At 41.4% G+C, this 18296-nt stretch overlaps 2 protein-coding genes and 1 non-coding gene across 3 annotated transcripts; 2 read left to right on the top strand and 1 right to left on the bottom strand.

Moving 5' to 3' along the window:
- Positions 1–314: 314 nt before the first annotated feature.
- Positions 315–3101, bottom strand: rdh10b (retinol dehydrogenase 10b). Its single transcript, XM_063220320.1, has 6 exons — positions 2305–3101; positions 1897–2129; positions 1630–1728; positions 1343–1488; positions 1036–1167; positions 315–915 (listed from the first exon to the last, which is right to left on the bottom strand). The coding sequence occupies exons 1-6, from the start codon at positions 2576–2578 to the stop codon at positions 792–794; spliced, it is 1008 nt and encodes a 335-aa protein (XP_063076390.1). The 5' UTR covers positions 2579–3101; the 3' UTR covers positions 315–791.
- Positions 3102–4811: 1710 nt separating this feature from the next.
- Positions 4812–16149, top strand: rpl7 (ribosomal protein L7). The gene is made up of 7 exons (XM_063219076.1): positions 4812–4913; positions 5611–5713; positions 5801–5967; positions 6196–6333; positions 11505–11614; positions 14841–15051; positions 16090–16149. The coding sequence occupies exons 1-6, from the start codon at positions 4900–4902 to the stop codon at positions 15047–15049; spliced, it is 741 nt and encodes a 246-aa protein (XP_063075146.1). The 5' UTR covers positions 4812–4899; the 3' UTR covers positions 15050–15051; positions 16090–16149.
- Positions 6041–6128, top strand: LOC134466678 (small nucleolar SNORD12/SNORD106). The gene has a single exon (XR_010038381.1). It is a non-coding gene; the product is annotated as a small nucleolar SNORD12/SNORD106 (small nucleolar RNA).
- Positions 16150–18296: the final 2147 nt, after the last annotated feature.

Here is an 18296-nt window from a genome sequence, read left to right as displayed (position 1 = left end):
TGCTCTGTGTAAGGGATGCCCCATAGCCATATTTTTCCCTATATTTAGACCTATTGTGTTTGCCGACCTTGTGGTCATATCTTGGTTTGAGTTGCTGCTCTTCACTCCGCTGTTCAGGCTCTGCCACCTGTTTTATATTGCTTGGTCTTCCACTTCTCCACTATGTTCACCTTTTCGCCTGGGGAAGAACCTCTTAATTTCATGTGAAAAATGTATTTAAAGCTTCTTGAATCTGTTCAAACAAACATTTGATTGCTCGATGTATGCAACTCATTTTAGACACTATATGCAAAAGAAAGGCAGGCATACGGTACTTCTCTTAAATATATTCTTTATTACAACAATTCATATAGATTTACAAAAATACATAAATTATTTAAGGCACCGTCATAAGTATAAACCGCTCACTCATCATTCACTGAACACTCAAATCAACAGCATAACTTGTTTTGGCATCTGTCATAGCATGACTATTTCCCCCATGAGAAAGGGGGTAGGGTATTCATACCATTACAAGGGTGACCGTCATAACATTGGGATGTTGAGTAAATTCATATTGGATACAAAAAAATGAACATTCACACAGTAACATACTGCAGGTTTGGATTACACCATTAAATGTAAACACTAACATAATAGAAATTACATCCTTTTAACGTTTCCGATCAAGCTTAATTTACATCACTGATGTAGCCACCACAGTTCCAACTGAAACCTTTTAAATCAGACCCAATGCAACAGCACTGGTAACACACTTTTGTTAAACATTGTTTGTTTGAGGTATTCAAAGATTAGCTACTGATCTTGGTTTCATTGTTGTTCATGGACTCTTTGCAATGAGCCAGGAATGGGTACATGCATTTGTCTGCTCCAATAAACCTGTACATGCAAACAATAGCCTCAAACGGAAGAATCCTGCAAAACAGAAAGGAACCAAGTGGTTAGAAAAGGCATCAATCCAGCCCATCAAGCAATCAAACTCTCTATGAACATTTAGGCAACAAAGGTAAGGTTGTTTTGTAGATAGATACTTACGTTTTCATGAAGGTGACCACATACATGGCTCGTGGTGTGCAAACCATTTCTTGATTTGTGAGGATGGCCTGCATAGCTTGAGTCACGCAGTATTCAGGCTTCAGAGGGGGGAAGAATGGGGCCATTTCTTTCCTGTTAACAAAAAAGGAAAATTTCAGTTTAACTTTCAAAAAAGGCACTTCCCCGCAAAGACGTTGTCAGGATAATAATAATAAAAAACCAGACACTGCAAGAGCACTGGGCAGGGACTAGAAAAAGGATCTTTGTGTTGATCCTTCTCTAAAATAAGTTGTGAACACTATCTCACCTAATTTTGCATCCTTTAAACATCCCAGTGTCCACAAGAAATGGGCAAACAAGAGTCATCTTTATTCCATCTTTGTCGGACGCTCTCAGTTCATGACTGAGGGACTCGTGGAAGCCGATTGCACCAAATTTGCTGGCACAGTAATCCTTTGGAAAACAACAGGAGTAAAAGTAAGTATAATTACTTAATAATAATAATAATAATAAAAAATAATAATAATAATAATAATAATAATAATGCCACTATTGCTATGCCGTTAAGTGCTGAAAAATGATAGCAAAACTCACCTCTACACCTGCTGTAGTGAACAGTCCCAAGGAGCTTGCAATGGTCACTATATGCCCACGATTCTGCTCCAGCATCTTGGGGAGGAAAGCCTTGGTGGTCTGTGGAATGAAGCAGAACAATACAAAAAAGAATGAGTACCAAACATGAGTCAGTCAGTCTCCGTCAAATTATTGTAGTTGTGTATGCGCACAGTTCAAAGTGTCAACATCCGGCGTCAACACTGACATGTGGCAAGTGTAAGATTTTGTCGGTAGGCCAGTACCTACCCAAAAGTGTGCATGGCAGTTGACCTTCATGGTCCTCTCGATCAGTTCGTCCGGACACTCCAGGAGATGATGCCCTGAAACCACTCCTGCATTGTTGATCAAGAAATCGATATTCCCCACTTCGGCTCGGACCTTCTCCGCTGTGCGGTAGACGCTCTCGCGTTTACTAACATCACACACAAATGTGTAGACTTGGGCTTTGCTGGGAACATCCTGGATTCCTCCAATTACCTCTAAAAACACAGAAAGACACAAAATACATCCTTAGAACATCTTGTTTCGTTCGAACAGGCCTACGCTAAGCTGCTATATTTACTGAACAAGATGAAGCCAATGTAGCCCAGTTGACGTAGACTATGATCAACATAAAATTTAATCCATCAGGTAAATACAACACCAGAATATTACCCGATTTGGATGATATTTCGCGGTGGATGTCACGGACCAATTCTGCAGTTTCTTCGTTGCCTTCTCGGTTGATATCCCACAACACAAGTGTAGCACCACGCCGTGCAAACTCCTTGGCAAAAAGTCTCCCAAGTCCGCTTCCAGCTCCAGTTATCAGGCATACCTGTCCTACAACACTCTTTTCTCTCATTCGGACAAACCACTTGGTGCCGGCTACCACAAACGACCAGACTATTTTAAACACGACCACAACGAATTCCACGACAATATTCATTTTAAAGGTGAACTCCAGGTAAACAAGTTAGCTGTGCAAAGGCCAGGTAACCCACTCGTTCTTGCTAATCGTGCTAGAGCAAAGAATACGGAGAGCCTGTTTGTGGAGCTGTTCTGCTGGGAAAATAACCAATGTTGTGCGGCCAAAGTTTCTAAAATCCTTCGATACAGCACCAATCAAGTGTTCATTCACGGCGAAAGCAGGCTGGAGTTGTATTTCTGTTCACATCCGACGCGTTTAAGTAGGGTAGCCCTGGCTCTTCCTTTCTGCATGGCTTCCGCGCATGCTAAATAGATACAAATGCTGTCAGGTTATCCAGTGGGATCTTGGTAAATTCCCAGAGGCCATGTAAGATAATGCCGCTCTCCACTCACCGTTTGGTTCTGCAGACTGTATGTAGAACTAGCATTGATGACGATATGAATAGACGAGTCATTTGTTCCAACTGAAGGAGTTCCTGACAAAATGCCACTCAAACGGGACACTTTTAATTCCATCAACCTGTCTGCGCGTGGGTAGGCCCCTGGGCGAAGTGTTTGGCTGGAATGATGTCACACCAGTTGAAGCCAGTTGTACAAATGGGATGCAAACAATTAATAGCACTGATAAGTGAAAATTACTGTCAGAGAAAAATAAAATTGTATTGCAGTCTGGGGGATATGGTGGGCTTTCACTTCATGTGGGGGCAGTCTGGGTAAATAGTTAGTTGGTTAGTTAGTTAGGTAGAAACTTTATTATCCCCAATGGGGATTTTTTTTGTCAGCAGGTAAGGTACACATCAGGCAGGTTGTATTTCCTATGACATGATAAAAACAAAGATTTAACACATAAAATACACACCTAGATATAACATACATGACATGACAATAGGCAGGACAGGACTGGACAGGACAAACTATTCAACAGTTCCACTCAACTTAGAGTTTACCAATTCACTTGTCCTCTGTTTGGTGTATGTGGCTGGATAATAAAACTTAATAGAATGGGGTTCAATTAACAGTCACCTCACCAAGGGCCAGTTTATCAAATTCCTCACAGTGAAAAGGGCCGAATATGTAGATAGTGCGCCTATGTTTTCATATTGTTCTTCAGACCTCGTGGCGGGCCAGAAACCATAAAGGGCCGGGTTTGGCCCTGGGGCCTCCAATCGAATAGGCCAGACCATTGACGTATAAGTTTGAGGAATAGAAATTCTTTACAGTCCTTAATATGCTGCTTTATCTTCAGTAACTCTTAGTGATTACTTAAGTCAAGAAAGAATTCTCAAGAAAGAGTCCTGTATCATGGAAGCACCCACCATAGGCAATATAAGGCCTTCTGTGACCTTTGCACAGTCTGTGCACCACAGCACACCTCTGCATTTTGCATTTCTGCTGAGGTGCTAAACTGAATTGTTTTACTGTGAATTAGGAGGAATAATTGTTTAATCTAATCTAAATCAAATATCATATAAATAAATCATGTGCATATGCACCCAGAGACATGTTGGCTGGAGTTGAGTTACTGTCAATGGGGAAATTTAGGTGTCAAGTTTACACATAATATTTTATAGTATACATAAAACACATTGCAAGATAATCATAAACACGTGACATTTTTCACATGAGTTTTTATTTTATTTTTTAAAGTCATCAATACCCTGTATTAGGGTAGGCCTATTGGTCACTTTTTTGTCATGTGAAAAATGTTAGCTTGTTAGTCGACTCACCTTGGACAACAAGGAAGTTCAACCACATTACTCCAATTTTAAGATCGCTGCATTGGCTCCCAGTAAGCTACAGAATTGATTTTAAGTCAATACTACTTGTGTTTAAATCATTAAATGGAATGGGACCCACATATCTACTGGATATGTTTCAGCTGTAATATTATTATTATTATTTTTAAATTATGTTTTATCTTAATGTTTTAAATGTTCTTTGACTCTAATTGTATTTCCTTCTTTCTTCCCTGTTTCCTTTCTTTTTGCATTTGTTAGTTTTGTGAAGCACATTGAGCTGCACCTGTGTATGAAATGCGCTATACAAATAAACTTGCCTTGCCTTGCCTTGCCTTGGACAGAATGGTCAGCTAAGTGTATTGTAAATAAATAATGTAAGTAAAGGTGGTCATCGAAAGATATCTGGTCCTCAGTCAGCATACAATTCCACACAACATGTATTTTTCAATAACCTTGGACCCTGAAATGAAATAAAAATCCAGTCCCTCTGCTACTCTTTGAGGCTACTGACAACCATGTGACCATTTGGACAGACCCCGGATGTACTGGTATTTTAAATACGAACAGCGCATGCGCATTGGCCTCTTTTATTTCTGGGACAATGGCCGACGAAACGTAAGTGCCTTGTCTTGCGAAAGAATCTTGTTCAATCTTTAAAAAGTACGCATATTATGGTTGTTACAAACGTGGCATCTGAAAGAAAATAAGTCCGGCATGTGGACGGTTCTAATATTGATGTGGAAAAAACGTCCGCTACATGTTGATGTTATTCATTCTAGATAGCCTACCAGAACGTGTGGCTATGCTAAGTTATTTCTGGGTTGCACGTCAGTCAGGGCTATGTCAACAATTTAGTATGTGCTGCTTTTCAATTCAAATTAACGCAGTAAATGTTTTGTGGTGTCGTATTTGTAGATATACGAAAGTACTGAAAAGCCAGTTGTTGAACGCCATGACGGACCATCAGTTGACATCATCATTAGCTTGGCTAGTAGTTCAGTTGGCAAGATGTGGGAACCCGCGAGACCTTGTACTTATAGAATGGACAGCATGGATATAACTTTTCTAATGCTATGATTTAGACTACCCTCTACAGAGCTGTGTTTGATGCATTGTAGCATTATGAGGTGGGTGTGCTGAGATGTGCTAGCCGGAAAGTACAGTGAATTGCTGTGTTTAGCCTTAACGAACCCAACTTGGAGAGGACTTCAAGCCGGCCTGCTAGCCCTTTTCGACCGTGCAGTTGAGTTAAAAATGTGTCGAGGTCGTTGACTGTACCTCATCGCAATACGTGTTTGTTTTTCTCGTTCAGGGAAAAGAAGGTTCCGTCAGTCCCTGAGACGCTCCTCAAGAAGAGGAAGCGTTATGCCGTCGTCAAGGCTAAGCGTGCTCAGGCCAAGGTGGCCGAAGCAAAGGTAAGCGCACTAATAAAGTGTTTTCCATGCATCATTGGATGGTCTTTCATGCATCTAGTGTTTAATCTGTTCATGTTTATTTTCTAGGCCCGCAAAGTGACCAGGAAGCTCATCTTCAAGAGGGCCCAAAGTTACCACAAGGAGTACAAGGAGATGTACAGGCGTGAGGTCAGGCTGGCAAGAACGGCCCGCAAAGTGGGAAACTTCTACGTTCCAGCTGAGCCCAAACTGGCCTTTGTCATCAGAATCAGAGGGTAAGTCCCCAGACTCTTGTAGAACAGTGGCAAGTTGTTTTCTACAACCTGTTGGTGTCTTGTGTGCTGACTGATGTGGCATAATGATGTTGCTCTTTTTTCCCCGTCTTATCGACCATGGTGACCAAACCGAAATTAAGCCAAATTGACTGAAGCCACATAATGTAATCCGATAATGTGATTGAAATTGGTATCGGCACAGTGCTAATGTGCTTGCCTTCTCCCCAGTATCAACGGTGTCAGCCCCAAGGTGCGCAAGGTCCTTCAGCTGCTGCGTCTTCGCCAGATCTTCAATGGTGTGTTCGTGAAGCTGAACAAGGCCTCCATCAACATGCTCAGGATCGCAGAGCCCTACATTGCATGGGGGTGAGTTGTTAACGTATTTTGAGGGATTCTCATATTGAAGGTGTTTGGGTTTATGCATCACATTTTACCATGGGATGTATGATTTATACACTAACTCAACTCCAGCCACCTAGTCCCGAAAATCGAGATTCATTTGGCCTGGTGATGTGAGGGTGCTTGCCTAACTGCAGCCACTGCCTCCAAATCTGTGTAGCTGTACAGTCTTGTTTCCGTCTGTGAGGCTTTTTGGTGAGTTCATATTGAATTTCCAGGGGTACTTTTACAACTACAGGTTGTAATTCTGACCTGTGTTGGTATGTAAAAGGAGGTTGTTTGTGTTTCTCCAGCAACCACTGCCACCAAGATTTATTGTTGTGTGCAATGTGGTTGATGTTAAAACGTACACATTTTGCAGACTTATTTGGGCATTTATAAACTTACTGTCTCAAATGTTTGGCAGCTATATCCCACATGACTTATCTCTGCTGCCTTTCCTCAGAATTGTCTTGGATGTGAAGACTCTTTTTAGTTAAAATTGCATCAATGTGCAGCGTTTACACAGGTTTCAGTTACTTAAGACTTAGAGGCATAGTGAAATGAAGGCATCAGAAGTAATTGTTCGGCTATTGGTTACAGACCCTGGCGGCATGTGGGGTTAGGCACGTTACTTGAGGGCACTAAAGCAATAGAGGTGTAGTGAGAGGAATGGTGGTGTTCGAACCTGCTGCCCTCATCTTTAAACCACCTCCCTAACCAATAGTACACGGATACATTCTTATCCATGGCTAAAATTCCCTTGGGTACCAAACTCTACATGGCCCCAAGAACTATAGCAATACTTAACCAATAATCGATGCTTTGGATGGAATGGGCAGCTAAGTGTAATGGCCTGATTTTTGTGTGGCCCACCAACAAAGTTGGGAACTTTGTAGGTACAAGCATAATGTCACTGGTAAATGACACTGCCTATTTATCAGGGATTTCGTTAAAGGTACACGAAGATGTTAAGTTGCTTATTTCCAGAATTCATGCTACCCATTTACATACCTTTTTCATGAATACTTACCACTAACATCAAATTCTAAGTATTCATTATGACGGGAAAAATTGCACTTCATACATTTTGAATTTCCAGAAATGGCAATTTTTAGCGACAAAAATGACTACTTGGGCCATACTAGAAAATATTGGTGTATTACTGAGTAAACTTTGATAAGATCAAAGTTGGCAATAGGCAACACCGTTTCAATGAGCAGTATACAGGGACTCCGCGGATCCTTAAAAAGTCTTAGAAAGTCTTAGTTTTAATATTTGGTTTTTAAGGTCTTATAAAGCATTATATTTCGCCAATTTTTGGAAGTGTGGTATTATATTTACGTGGGAGGTCTTATATTTCATCTGGGTAGCTTGAGTGTAAGAAAAAAGTTCTATTTTTTTACGCTAAACCTTATTTAACCGGCATACGTCCCTTATCAAGATGCGGAAAAGTAGATGAAACTGATCTGTGTTTGTGGCGCAGCGCAGCCCGCTGGCCATTCAGCGGGGGGCAGCCGCAGACCTGTGGGCGCAGCATCTAGCCTACTTGCATGTTCTAACCAGTGGCGTCTTTTGGTCATAAAAATTAGGGAGGACAAGGAGGTGGTCAGTCGGATAGATGCGAGTAAATGGGGTTAGTAATGGCAGATGCTTAGTATTAGGTTGTAGGCCTACTAGGTAACTTAACTGATATGGCATTGTGTTGTCTGGAAAGCTGACTTATGACATCTATAAAATAATTGCAACAAACTTTGTATAATATATTATCATACATAACTGCCCAAAATGTTTGAGGGGAAAGAAAGAGAAGAGTGAAGGAAAATATTATAGAAAGTAGAACGTTTCATAGGGAGCATATCTAACTTTGACCAAAGGCAGCATGGCATTTCACCCTGTCAGTTGTGTTTTTTTTGTTTTTTTTTAACCATAGGCAAAATTTGACAATTCTGAAGACCCTATAGGAATGCCTAGGACATTGAGTGACTTGTATAGCCTAGGCCTAAGGGTTTTAAACTCAACTCCTTCCAACAACTTCTTACAGATTTTTAAACATTGTAAACCCCCTCCATTATCTTATTTTTAACATCTTATTTATATCCGTAACGTGGTACGTGGCCTATGGTTGTGGTCGCCTATCCGTTTTGCTTTTGACGGTAGGCTGCCTACCTGCGAGAGCGACAGCTGTGGAAGGAGGAGCTGGCAAGCGTATGGAACAGGGTGCGTCTGGCTATTTCACAAAAAATACGTCGTACAGATTACTTTGTAAATCCATGCCTAGTGTTCCTAATTCCACCCAAATGAAACTACATAACATGATGTAGGCTACATGTTAGAAGTTTAGCCAGAGACTTTTTATGAAGAGCTTCGTGCTGTCATGTTTCTCGTCTTGAGGAGGGAGAAAAGAACGCCAGTCTAGGGTCAGTGCATTCATGTGCAGCCAAAAGCATTCTTATTCCCATTAGTAAATAACCCTCTTTTGGGGGAAAAGCACGAATGAGAAACGCAAAGACAAGCATTGAGACAATTATTTGTGCACGTAGGACATGCTGAAACAAGACTACCTTTTAAAAACGGTGGTGATGGTCCGACCATTTGAATCATGAATGCGTTTGCATCCGCGCGTCGCTTGCATTGTGTAGTGATCGAGTGGCGTGAGTGACTGATATAAACACACTGACCTTTCCATTCGGTTTTCAATCTAAATCCAGGGAGTGATATTGCGCGATTCACAACATGAAAACATTCGATCTTTCCTTTGTATTTATTAAGGGTTCATAAAACATTCGCCATTTACTCCAAACTTCCCACTATCTGGCTGCTGCCGCATTCTTCTCACATTTGTATATCGTTGTCATGACGACCGAGTCCATGCTTGTCGTCTGTCAACCCAACTCGTCATATTCTGATTGGCTTTTGATAAATTCAGCTTCGCTGATAGGCAGATTACTTCCATGGCTCTAGACCCGCCTAAAGGGAGGAAAGTCCTCCCTAAGCTCCATTCACTTCAATGTTAAAAAGTAAAGCCCGCGCTACGGCCGAAATTTCACCATTTATAATGGAAGTCAATGAGGATGGAAGGGAGGACGGTCCTCCAAGGTCTATTATGTGAATTAGAAGCGCTAAAGTATATGTTTTTTTATCGCTAAATAGCTATAAAATACTAACAATTATATAACAAAGATATAATAAATATGTTTTGTTTCCTGTAATTTATACTGGAAGATATGCCTTTATTATTTTGAGGGAGGATCGTCCTCCCTTTCCTCAATGGCAAATACGCCATTGGTAGAAACAGTCGAAAAAGTGGTCGAAAAAATATGAACGTGAATCGAGATGGGTAGATAGATGCACGTTCAGTGTAATGTGGCTTGAGGACAAGAAATAAAACGGTTAGCTGCTATCCAAAGCAACGTCGGAATATGAAGCTTGATGTTAACTGTGTCGGGAGGACGCATAGCCTTATCAGTCGTTATAATGTTGTCTATCGTAAGCATGTTAGCCATGCCCTCGCGTTTGGGTAGAAGCGTTTGCTAAATGTAAAGGGTTCATTTCATAAAGTCCATTATGACCGTATTCGAAAATAATTGTTCCTTCATACAATAGCCTACACTTTCAAAATCGCCTCTAGATACTTGACAGGCTATTTGATGCCTCTGTCAAATGCAACATGATTTCGTTAACATGATGGCAGCATGAGGAAGTGAGCGCGAGGCAATACGAAATCGGATGAGTAACAGAATATGTACGAAGCCAATGATCTGGCGAGGTGCGTAATGTCCAAATCGGTAACCAGATGGGCAACGGTAAACGCGCTAAATGCTTGTTATGGACATGCTGGAAATCGCTTCCAAGTTGTGCGCTGTTTCTTGCGCCCATCTAGAGAACAACAAACTACAGACAGGCTAAGCTCAAAGTAGAATGCTTGCTTCTGCTACCCCTCTCTGATAAAGCGAGCTGGAGGAGGAGGAACGGCACTCAGACTAGTCATACATTTAACCATTCTCTCCTAATAGCAAAGTGCATTCAACTATTTATCCATCAGAAATGATGAATTGTTGAGCCATTTTTAATGTGTACATTTAAAGGCATTTGATGAACATTCATCAGATTTTTCCATAGGCCGTCAAAACATGCGTGGGACCCTCAATTAAATGCCAGTTGTCAGTTAACTGACCATATGCATGCATGGTGTCTGTAGGCCTACAGATCAGTTACACCTTGCTACTGCTTACACTATGTGTCTACCTTATGCTACACTATACAAGTACAATAGTCATATAATATTGTTTATTATATTGTATATAATTATATGTATTAGGCCTACATTTCATTATAGCAATGCAAACTAATAACATTAGCAATATTGCAATGCCTCACCCCGAGCGGTGGTCTTATATTTTATCATCAGAGGTCTTATATTTGTCTTAAAAAGTCTTATATTTGGTGATCCAAAATGTGCAGAAACCCTGAGTATAGTTGCAGTACCTTTTTTGACTATTTCCTGCACAGTGTACCTTTAAAAAAAACTTAAAAGTAGGAGTAGCACCAACCCAGTTCCATATAGCACCAACAATTTGAGCAGCAGGAGTAGTGGTGATCATTAAAACACGCATGGCAACTAGGTGGCTGCCCAAAGTCAGGAGGATTAGCGTGAGCCGATACTGCTCTCTACAGATCACCACTTTTACTTGCAGCACCCACTGTTGTGCACAACAGTGAGAAAGTAGAGAAGTTTAATTACTCCTTAATTTGCTTTGGGATTCAGATTGCATAAACGCACAAATACAAAACCTACTCAAAGACCTTATGCTATATTGCTGTGGTTTTCCAAATGGTGAACACTCCTATTGACTCAAGTTTAGCCTTTTAGGGTGTTTGCCTTGAGGGTAATAAGCACCTAATGTAGTTTAGTTTGGGGAGGTGATGTAAATGAGCAGTAGTGTTGCCACATGTCATTGTATTCATTGCATCTTGTGAAATGTTATGGAGCAAGTCTGTTCAAATAGGCATTGGAAATTATTTTTGCTTTGTATGACTGGAAACCACTGTAACATGCATAATGGTAGCATTGTGTACATAAGGGTCTTCACATCGCATAATGAGTAACCGCTGACGTGATCTGACATTAACTTTTTTTTCTTTTTGGTCCCTTCTAGATACCCCAACCTGAAGTCAGTCCGTGAACTGATCTACAAGCGTGGTTTTGGCAAGATCCACAAGCAGCGCATTCCTCTGACAGACAACTCTCTGGTTGAGAAAACCCTTGGTATGTACGAATGTATTAATCATGTTGACATATTGCCACTAATTTCTAGGGCAGTCATGGGTAAGCGGTTAGGGCGTCAGGCTTGTGGCCCAAAGGTTGCCGGTTCGATTACTGACCCGCCGGGTTGGTGGGGGGAGTAATTAACCAGTGCTCTCCCCATCCTCCATGACTGACATACGCTGAGCATGGTACCATCCTGCCGCACTGCTCCCTTGGGCCGCCAGTGGGGGCTGCCCCCTTGCATGGGTGAGGCATAAATGCAGTTTCATAGTGTGCAGTGTTCACTTGTGTGCTGTGGAGTGCTGTCACAATGACGAATGGGAGTTGGAGTTTTCCAGTTGGGCTAATTACCAGAGGTGTAGTCCATGTTCAGAAAGTTATAAACTGCAGGGGTGATAGCAGTCCGGCGCCGCGCCGGAAATCCGGCGTAGCGTGGCTGTAGAAAAAAATAAAATAATAATTTCCCCAATATTAATAAAATAATAAACTATCGCGTAGGCCTTCATTAATGTATGGTGAAAATAAATGAGCGCGCAACAGCCTGTTGTAAGAGACGCGAAAGGAACCCAAATGAGTAGCAGCCCATAATTGTATCATCCCGACATCTTACTGAAAAATGTATCAATTTGTTACGTCTTGCTCTTGAGTCACTCACCACATCACTGGCGGCAGTCTTCTAGTTCTAGTGAAAGGAGAAGTAGATTGGCTGTCAGTATGCACAGTAAAGAGAGTTCTAGGCCCCTACTGGTTACCCTTCTCAGATATTTTCACTGTCGACGGAGGCAAATCCAAAAATGGCATCTCGTTATACTGAAGAAACGGAAGAAAGTACTATAGGCCAAGTCTAGACCATTTGGATTCCGATAAAAATTAGCAACTATTGTTAGCACAAATCCACATGGCTTGCTAGTTGTGATGGGTGTGTTGAACCGTGTGGATGTCAGTGGAATACTAGTGAAATTCTGTGATCAAGAAAACGTTTGAAGGTAAGGCCATTTAGTTATTAATTTGCCCACTGTGGCATGTTGGCTTGGGCCCGAATGATTTTGCCTTGCGCAGGTTACTCCAAAAACCTGACCATAAACGGCTTATTGATGCGCATAAACGGGCTCAGTGAGAGTATGTGTTTGAAATAGGTTCGTCTATTTTCCTCATTTATGTGCGCTAAATGACTGCGCAATGTTGACAAACTTTGATGGAGATGGACGTTCTTTCAAAAAAAGTCTGTATGCTCAAAACGGTAGGCTATGCTATGCCCGTCATGATACTTTTTTTCTAGGTGTAGTGCGTAAATGTGGTCTGCATTGGAATAGCGGCTACCATTGCGACATGTCCAAATGACAATGGAATGCTTGGATCGCTAATGTTTGGCAAGCCTAGTTAGCCTACACCCCTTGTAGGCTAGTGTGAGCTGAGTTCGTGGATTTTGGTCTACTGTTGATTGAGGGATGGTGTTTTGCGTCATTCCTGACAAACCACGTGTCAAACTGATTTCAGGGAGATGTTTATATTAGTTATGCTGACTAAACCAACGCGCTCTGTGAAAACCCCCAAACAGCCTCGCACAGGTTCACACAGCCTTTCTCTCTCGCGCGCTCCCTGTCGTAGCCCTTCTGCGTAATCGAATCCAGTTATTCCACGCACGATGCACAGGTTGTATTGTCTGCACGCTCTGGGCTACTTAATCCCTACTCTCGGGCAGGGGGCAATTATCAATATCAGACTCTCATGAACTTCAAATACTTGGCTTGCGTTCATGTGGCCACCACGGTGTCACCTAGACATGCAGTGAATGTTCATCTTATCTTCACGCCCTGTGCTATTTTCATGTAGCTTAATTCGGTCATGTCTTTGTTTTTGTTGCTTTCTGTTATCTTTTCAACTCGTACATTGTAATGGGCGTGTGTACACGCGAGTGATTTTCATGTATTTTAATTGACTACAATGCGAAAGTCGCGCAGTAGTCACACAGGCTATATATACTGTCCTGTCCGTAATAACCACTGGTTCTGTCATCCGTGGAGTCGAAATATGCGATGTGAACGTGGGCCTGCATGTAGCCAATCATGCGCTTGTGCCCTAAATATCATGTACCGGTAATTAAAGGGCGTTTCCCTACAACGGAAAGGCAGGGGTTATAGCACAGCCCTTAAACAATCTGTGGTTATAGGTAGACCATGGGGCCACGAGTAGGCTATCTAAAAACGTATGTCCAGTAGCCTATACAAGTTATATGAGCAATGTCCCAATGAAAATGAAACTTATCAGCTTGCAGCAAATGTCATGTCATTTAAAAGTATTGCTCAATTAATTGGTAATCACCTCCTCTATTTTGGACAGAGTGTAGTTACTGTACTTTGGAGTAGTATTGCCTCCTACTGACCTGTCTTGGTATGGCTGCTACATATGTAGCTTTAATTCAATGTGGTAAAATATGCACCATGTTTTCAGAAATGCATTCTGGTGTTGAAATGTTGCATTGGTTCAATACCCACCTCAATAACTTTAGTGCAACATCACAAGCCTAGAATGCATTTCTAACTGCATACGTTGGTATTCGTTTTTACAGCTAGAATTGAACGTGGTGGTCAGTTTCTTTCAGCCAAGTGCTGTAGCCTACCAACAGGGAAATGATCTGTGTTTTCGTGAATAACACTATAGAAATAATGCAAAAATGAAAACATTATCTTAAATGTTTGAATAATGTGTTTGAATAATAATAAGGCCTACATTACGTCTCATATGCAGTATGTCCCGTCGTCCCCCGGCCCCCCCCTCCCCGACCAGGAAAAAAGTTCAGGCTCAGGATTTTTTTTCACTATCACCCCTGAAACTGTGAAGCAAATCTCATCCCAAAAACTCTGAATCGATGAACAAAACTAGTGCTCATGTGTAGACCCAGTTGCTCTTCAGTCATGTGTATTCAGGAGTTTTACTACTGATGAACAGAGACTTTGACGTTGCTACTGGGGCAGCTTTGGCCTAATGGTTAGGGAGTTGGTTGTTGTAGCTTTGATCTCACTTGACCACTCCCTACATGGCTGATGTGCCTTTGAGCAAGGCACTGAAACTCAAATTGCTATAGGGACTGTAACCGATACCCTTAAAAATGACTTAATTGCCTTGGATAAAGGTGTCGGTGTAATGCAATTGTCAGTAGTGGGGGTTATGGCAGTCTGATGGCGGTGAAACGCTCGTTTTTAACTGTGCTTCCTCACTCCTGCAGGGGACTATGGCGTCATCTGTGTTGAGGACCTGATCCACGAGATCTACACCGTAGGCAAGAACTTCAAGGTCGCCAACAACTTCCTGTGGCCCTTCAAGCTGTCCTCTCCCCGTGGCGGCATGAACAAGAAGACCACCCACTTCGTGGAGGGAGGTGACGCTGGTAACAGGGAAGACCAGATCAACAGACTCGTCAGGAGGATGAACTAAAGGTGAGTGTACTGGCTTTTTTCCCTTTACTTTTGGGGTGGTGTACTGATGGCAATACTGATGGCCATTGATGATTTCAGGTTTTACTGCTTCATCGGGAAGCAATATGGGCAGCAAGTTGTCTGACTATAGGTTTGATAGTTTGTGAATATAGGATAGTTAAGGTTTTTCTTAGTGTTAAAGATTCAGTCTCCGGAGTTTCTTCTACTGGTGGCGTTGGTCTTGTGGGTAGGCCAATAGCTTGTTTGCTGGCTGGGCGAATGAGGCCCTTGTTTGGTTGTTTAACTACTCGAGTGACTATTTTTCCATGAAAGTCCCACATATCGCATGCAATGGCATGACCTGATGTTTTATTGGCACATGGAAGCGATTCTGTGCACGTGTTTTGAATGTATTATATTCCAAATTGTGAAGTTGGTGTTACATTTTTAAGCCTGAACCTTGAGTGGTGCTTGGGCTGTGTTTCTCAGCTTGGAGAAATGTAGACTTATTGGAAAAGAGCTTTTTTGGCGCAAGCTGTACAATACAGCTGCCGTCCCTGAAGCCCTTTTACCTGAATTGGGCTTCTGTTCTCTTTACTGGTTAGCTTCAGGCACCATCTCCCGGTGGTATACAAATGGCTGGTGTGATGTTTGTCACTCGAGTCGTGTGTGTGTGTGTGTGTGTGTGTGTGTGTGTGTGTGTGTGTGTGTGTGTGTGTGTGTGTTGGTAGATGATTGCCAATTCTACTGGGATGCCACATTAAACGCCATTCTGGAATTGAATTTTGGTCACTACAGGCGTCTTGTGTTTTTGCATCCAAATGTAATATTAGAAGCTACAGTGTGCCCACTTCCTCCTGCCAGTGTTCACTTCATCGGTAGACATGGAACATAATGGGCTTAAAACTTGATGCATTATATAGCTTGCCATTGAAAGTAGCCAAACATTGTGGTTGCCTCTGATATAGGATATGTACTAGATTGTGGCTCAAGACTGTTTGGACTAATGTTTAGACTTTGTACTAATGTTGTTTTTTCCTCTCCCTCTCTTTTCCCCAGGTGTCCCCAGGGTGATGTCATCTGTTGATCTTATTCTCAATAAAACATCTGAAAAGACCACTTCTGTTCATAGTTGAAGTTATTTCTTGCATCCCATTGGATGACATGACTTGCTCTCTGGTTTCCAATGAAAGGTTGAATTGTTACCACAGCTTTACATGGTCAATTGGGGTGTCATTAGCTGTACAGGCTAGGCACCACTGCTGTTACAATTTAGAATTTTACTAAAGTGAAATATTGTACCTAAGGTTTGAAATTGAATGTCTTCATTTCTGACAAGAATCCACCAGTTGCCAGCAATACAATAAAATTCAACTTGATTGTCACGTTTTTTACTGTGTAACCAAAGAGTGTAGGTTAGAATAAGATGCTTCAAGCCCATGCATTTCCTGATTCCCTGTGATGTCAGGTGAACGCCCCGTTAGGAGACCTTCAGTTAGGAGACCTTTTGGAGTCTTGCGGTTGAGAATGAATGGAGCGCAGATCTAATGCAAGCCATCACCAAATGTCACAAGACAAGGAGGGGACAACTCGCCCTTAGGAGACCAAACTTGAACACACTCCTTTGCATTGGGTGGGCGAAGTTTGAATCCTCTTCATCTATTCTACTGTCTTTGGTGTAACCCCCTGAAGGTCAGCCAAGGTCAGGAGCATGTCGAAAGAAGTTTGCACTGACTACACTGCTCAGTCTTAACAATTATTTCAAGATGCTGAGACAAGTGGATGCAATAGTTACCACAACATGACTGACAATAACTGTCTGATTTCGCAGAAAGTATTTAATTTAGAACCACCTCAAGAATCTAAAACCATTTCACAGGGCTTAGTAGTAAATCACAATGACTTGGCAGGGAACACGGGTAACTTCATGACTGACACATTTTCAACCCATTCCATAAAAATGAAGAAAAAAGACTTGGTTTTTCCCACCTGCTAATGCATGTTTAAAGCCGCTGTCACTCAAGTGTACTATAAAATTTACGGATTGCCATACATTCATTACGTTTCCACTTTCTGGCTGTAGCCAATCGCAGCCATAGAAAACTTTTGTCTAACCGGAAATGACTGCAGCTCAATGGTATCCCACCAGAGGGAGATGGTGAGCAAGATGGACAGACGTTGAGGGTGAAGGGATCTGTGGCATTTTACTGTAGTTTACCGTTAAATGTTTACACAATTTCTGGTACTTACAACAATTCTGAATCTCACCCACTTTCAGTTCTAAACCACATTTTCCAAAGTGCTACCGGTACACACAATGGATATGACACCTTCATGAAAAGCCATAGTTTTCTCATGGAACACTGACATTCAAAATGCAACGGTCAATTGCTACACATGAGCAAGTTCCTTTCATATACAGGTCCTTCTCAAATAATTAGCATATTGTGTTAAAGTTAACTTTTTCCCCATAATGTAATGATACAAAATAATCTTTCATATGTTTTACATTCATTGCACACCAACTGAAATATTTCAGGTTTTGTTTTAATATTGATGATTTTGATGAGTTTTTCTATTTAAAAAAAAAATCTAATTCTAATTTGCCAGACAGAACATTCCATTGACTTTCAATGGGGTTTTATTTCTGGCAAATTAGAATTAGATTTAAAAAAAAAAAAAAAACTTGGTATGGAAATCTATGGAGTATAATGAAGAGGGAAGTGTGGGTCACCAGATAAAAGAACAAAAAACAGCTGACAGCTAAGCATCAATGATATCTGGGCTTCCATAACCCTCATGCAATGCCACAGCCACTGACTTTAATGTTAAACACAGTCAGGTCAGCAGTCTAACCCATGACTGTGGTTTTGAGTAATGGACAAGGCTGAGACTTTTTAAAGCCTCAGGGAGCTTTTACCAGTGTTAAGAGTTAATTGGTTAATTCAGATGATTAGGTTAATAGCTTGTTTAGACAACCTTTTCATGATATGCTTTTTTTTGAGATAGGAATTTTGGGCTTTCATGAGCTGTATGCCAAAATCATCAATATTAAAACAAAACAAGACCTGAAATATTTCAGTTGGTGTGCAATGGATGTAAAACATGAAAGTTTATTTTTTTATCATTACATTATGGGTAAAAAATGAACAATATGCTAATTATTTGAGAAGGACCTGTATGTTAATCAGCAATCACTCCCTAAAGGGGACACAAATTGATGTCTCGTATGGTTACCAAATACTTGACAGTAAATAACTTTCAGT

This window comes from Engraulis encrasicolus, chromosome 16 (assembly GCF_034702125.1).
Source record: "Engraulis encrasicolus isolate BLACKSEA-1 chromosome 16, IST_EnEncr_1.0, whole genome shotgun sequence".
In the NCBI taxonomy this organism is placed as follows: domain Eukaryota; kingdom Metazoa; phylum Chordata; class Actinopteri; order Clupeiformes; family Engraulidae; genus Engraulis; species Engraulis encrasicolus.
The sequence above is the reverse complement of the archived record's forward strand: the minus strand, read 5'-3'. Positions and strand labels throughout refer to the sequence as shown.

Bases quoted from the DNA above. Each gene is read 5' to 3' on its own strand.
- rpl7 (XM_063219076.1), top strand. The intron at 5,714-5,800 runs GTAAGCGCACTA...TTTATTTTCTAG, and splicing joins CCAAGGTGGCCGAAGCAAAG to GCCCGCAAAGTGACCAGGAA. The intron at 6,334-11,504 runs GTGAGTTGTTAA...GGTCCCTTCTAG, and splicing joins GAGCCCTACATTGCATGGGG to ATACCCCAACCTGAAGTCAG.
- rdh10b (XM_063220320.1), bottom strand. From the start codon at position 2,578: ATGAATATTGTCGTGGAATTCGTTGTGGTCGTGTTTAAAATAGTCTGG. The intron at 1,489-1,629 runs GTGAGTTTTGCT...TGTTTTCCAAAG, and splicing joins TCACTACAGCAGGTGTAGAG to GATTACTGTGCCAGCAAATT. The intron at 916-1,035 runs GTAAGTATCTAT...TCTGTTTTGCAG, and splicing joins GTGGTCACCTTCATGAAAAC to GATTCTTCCGTTTGAGGCTA.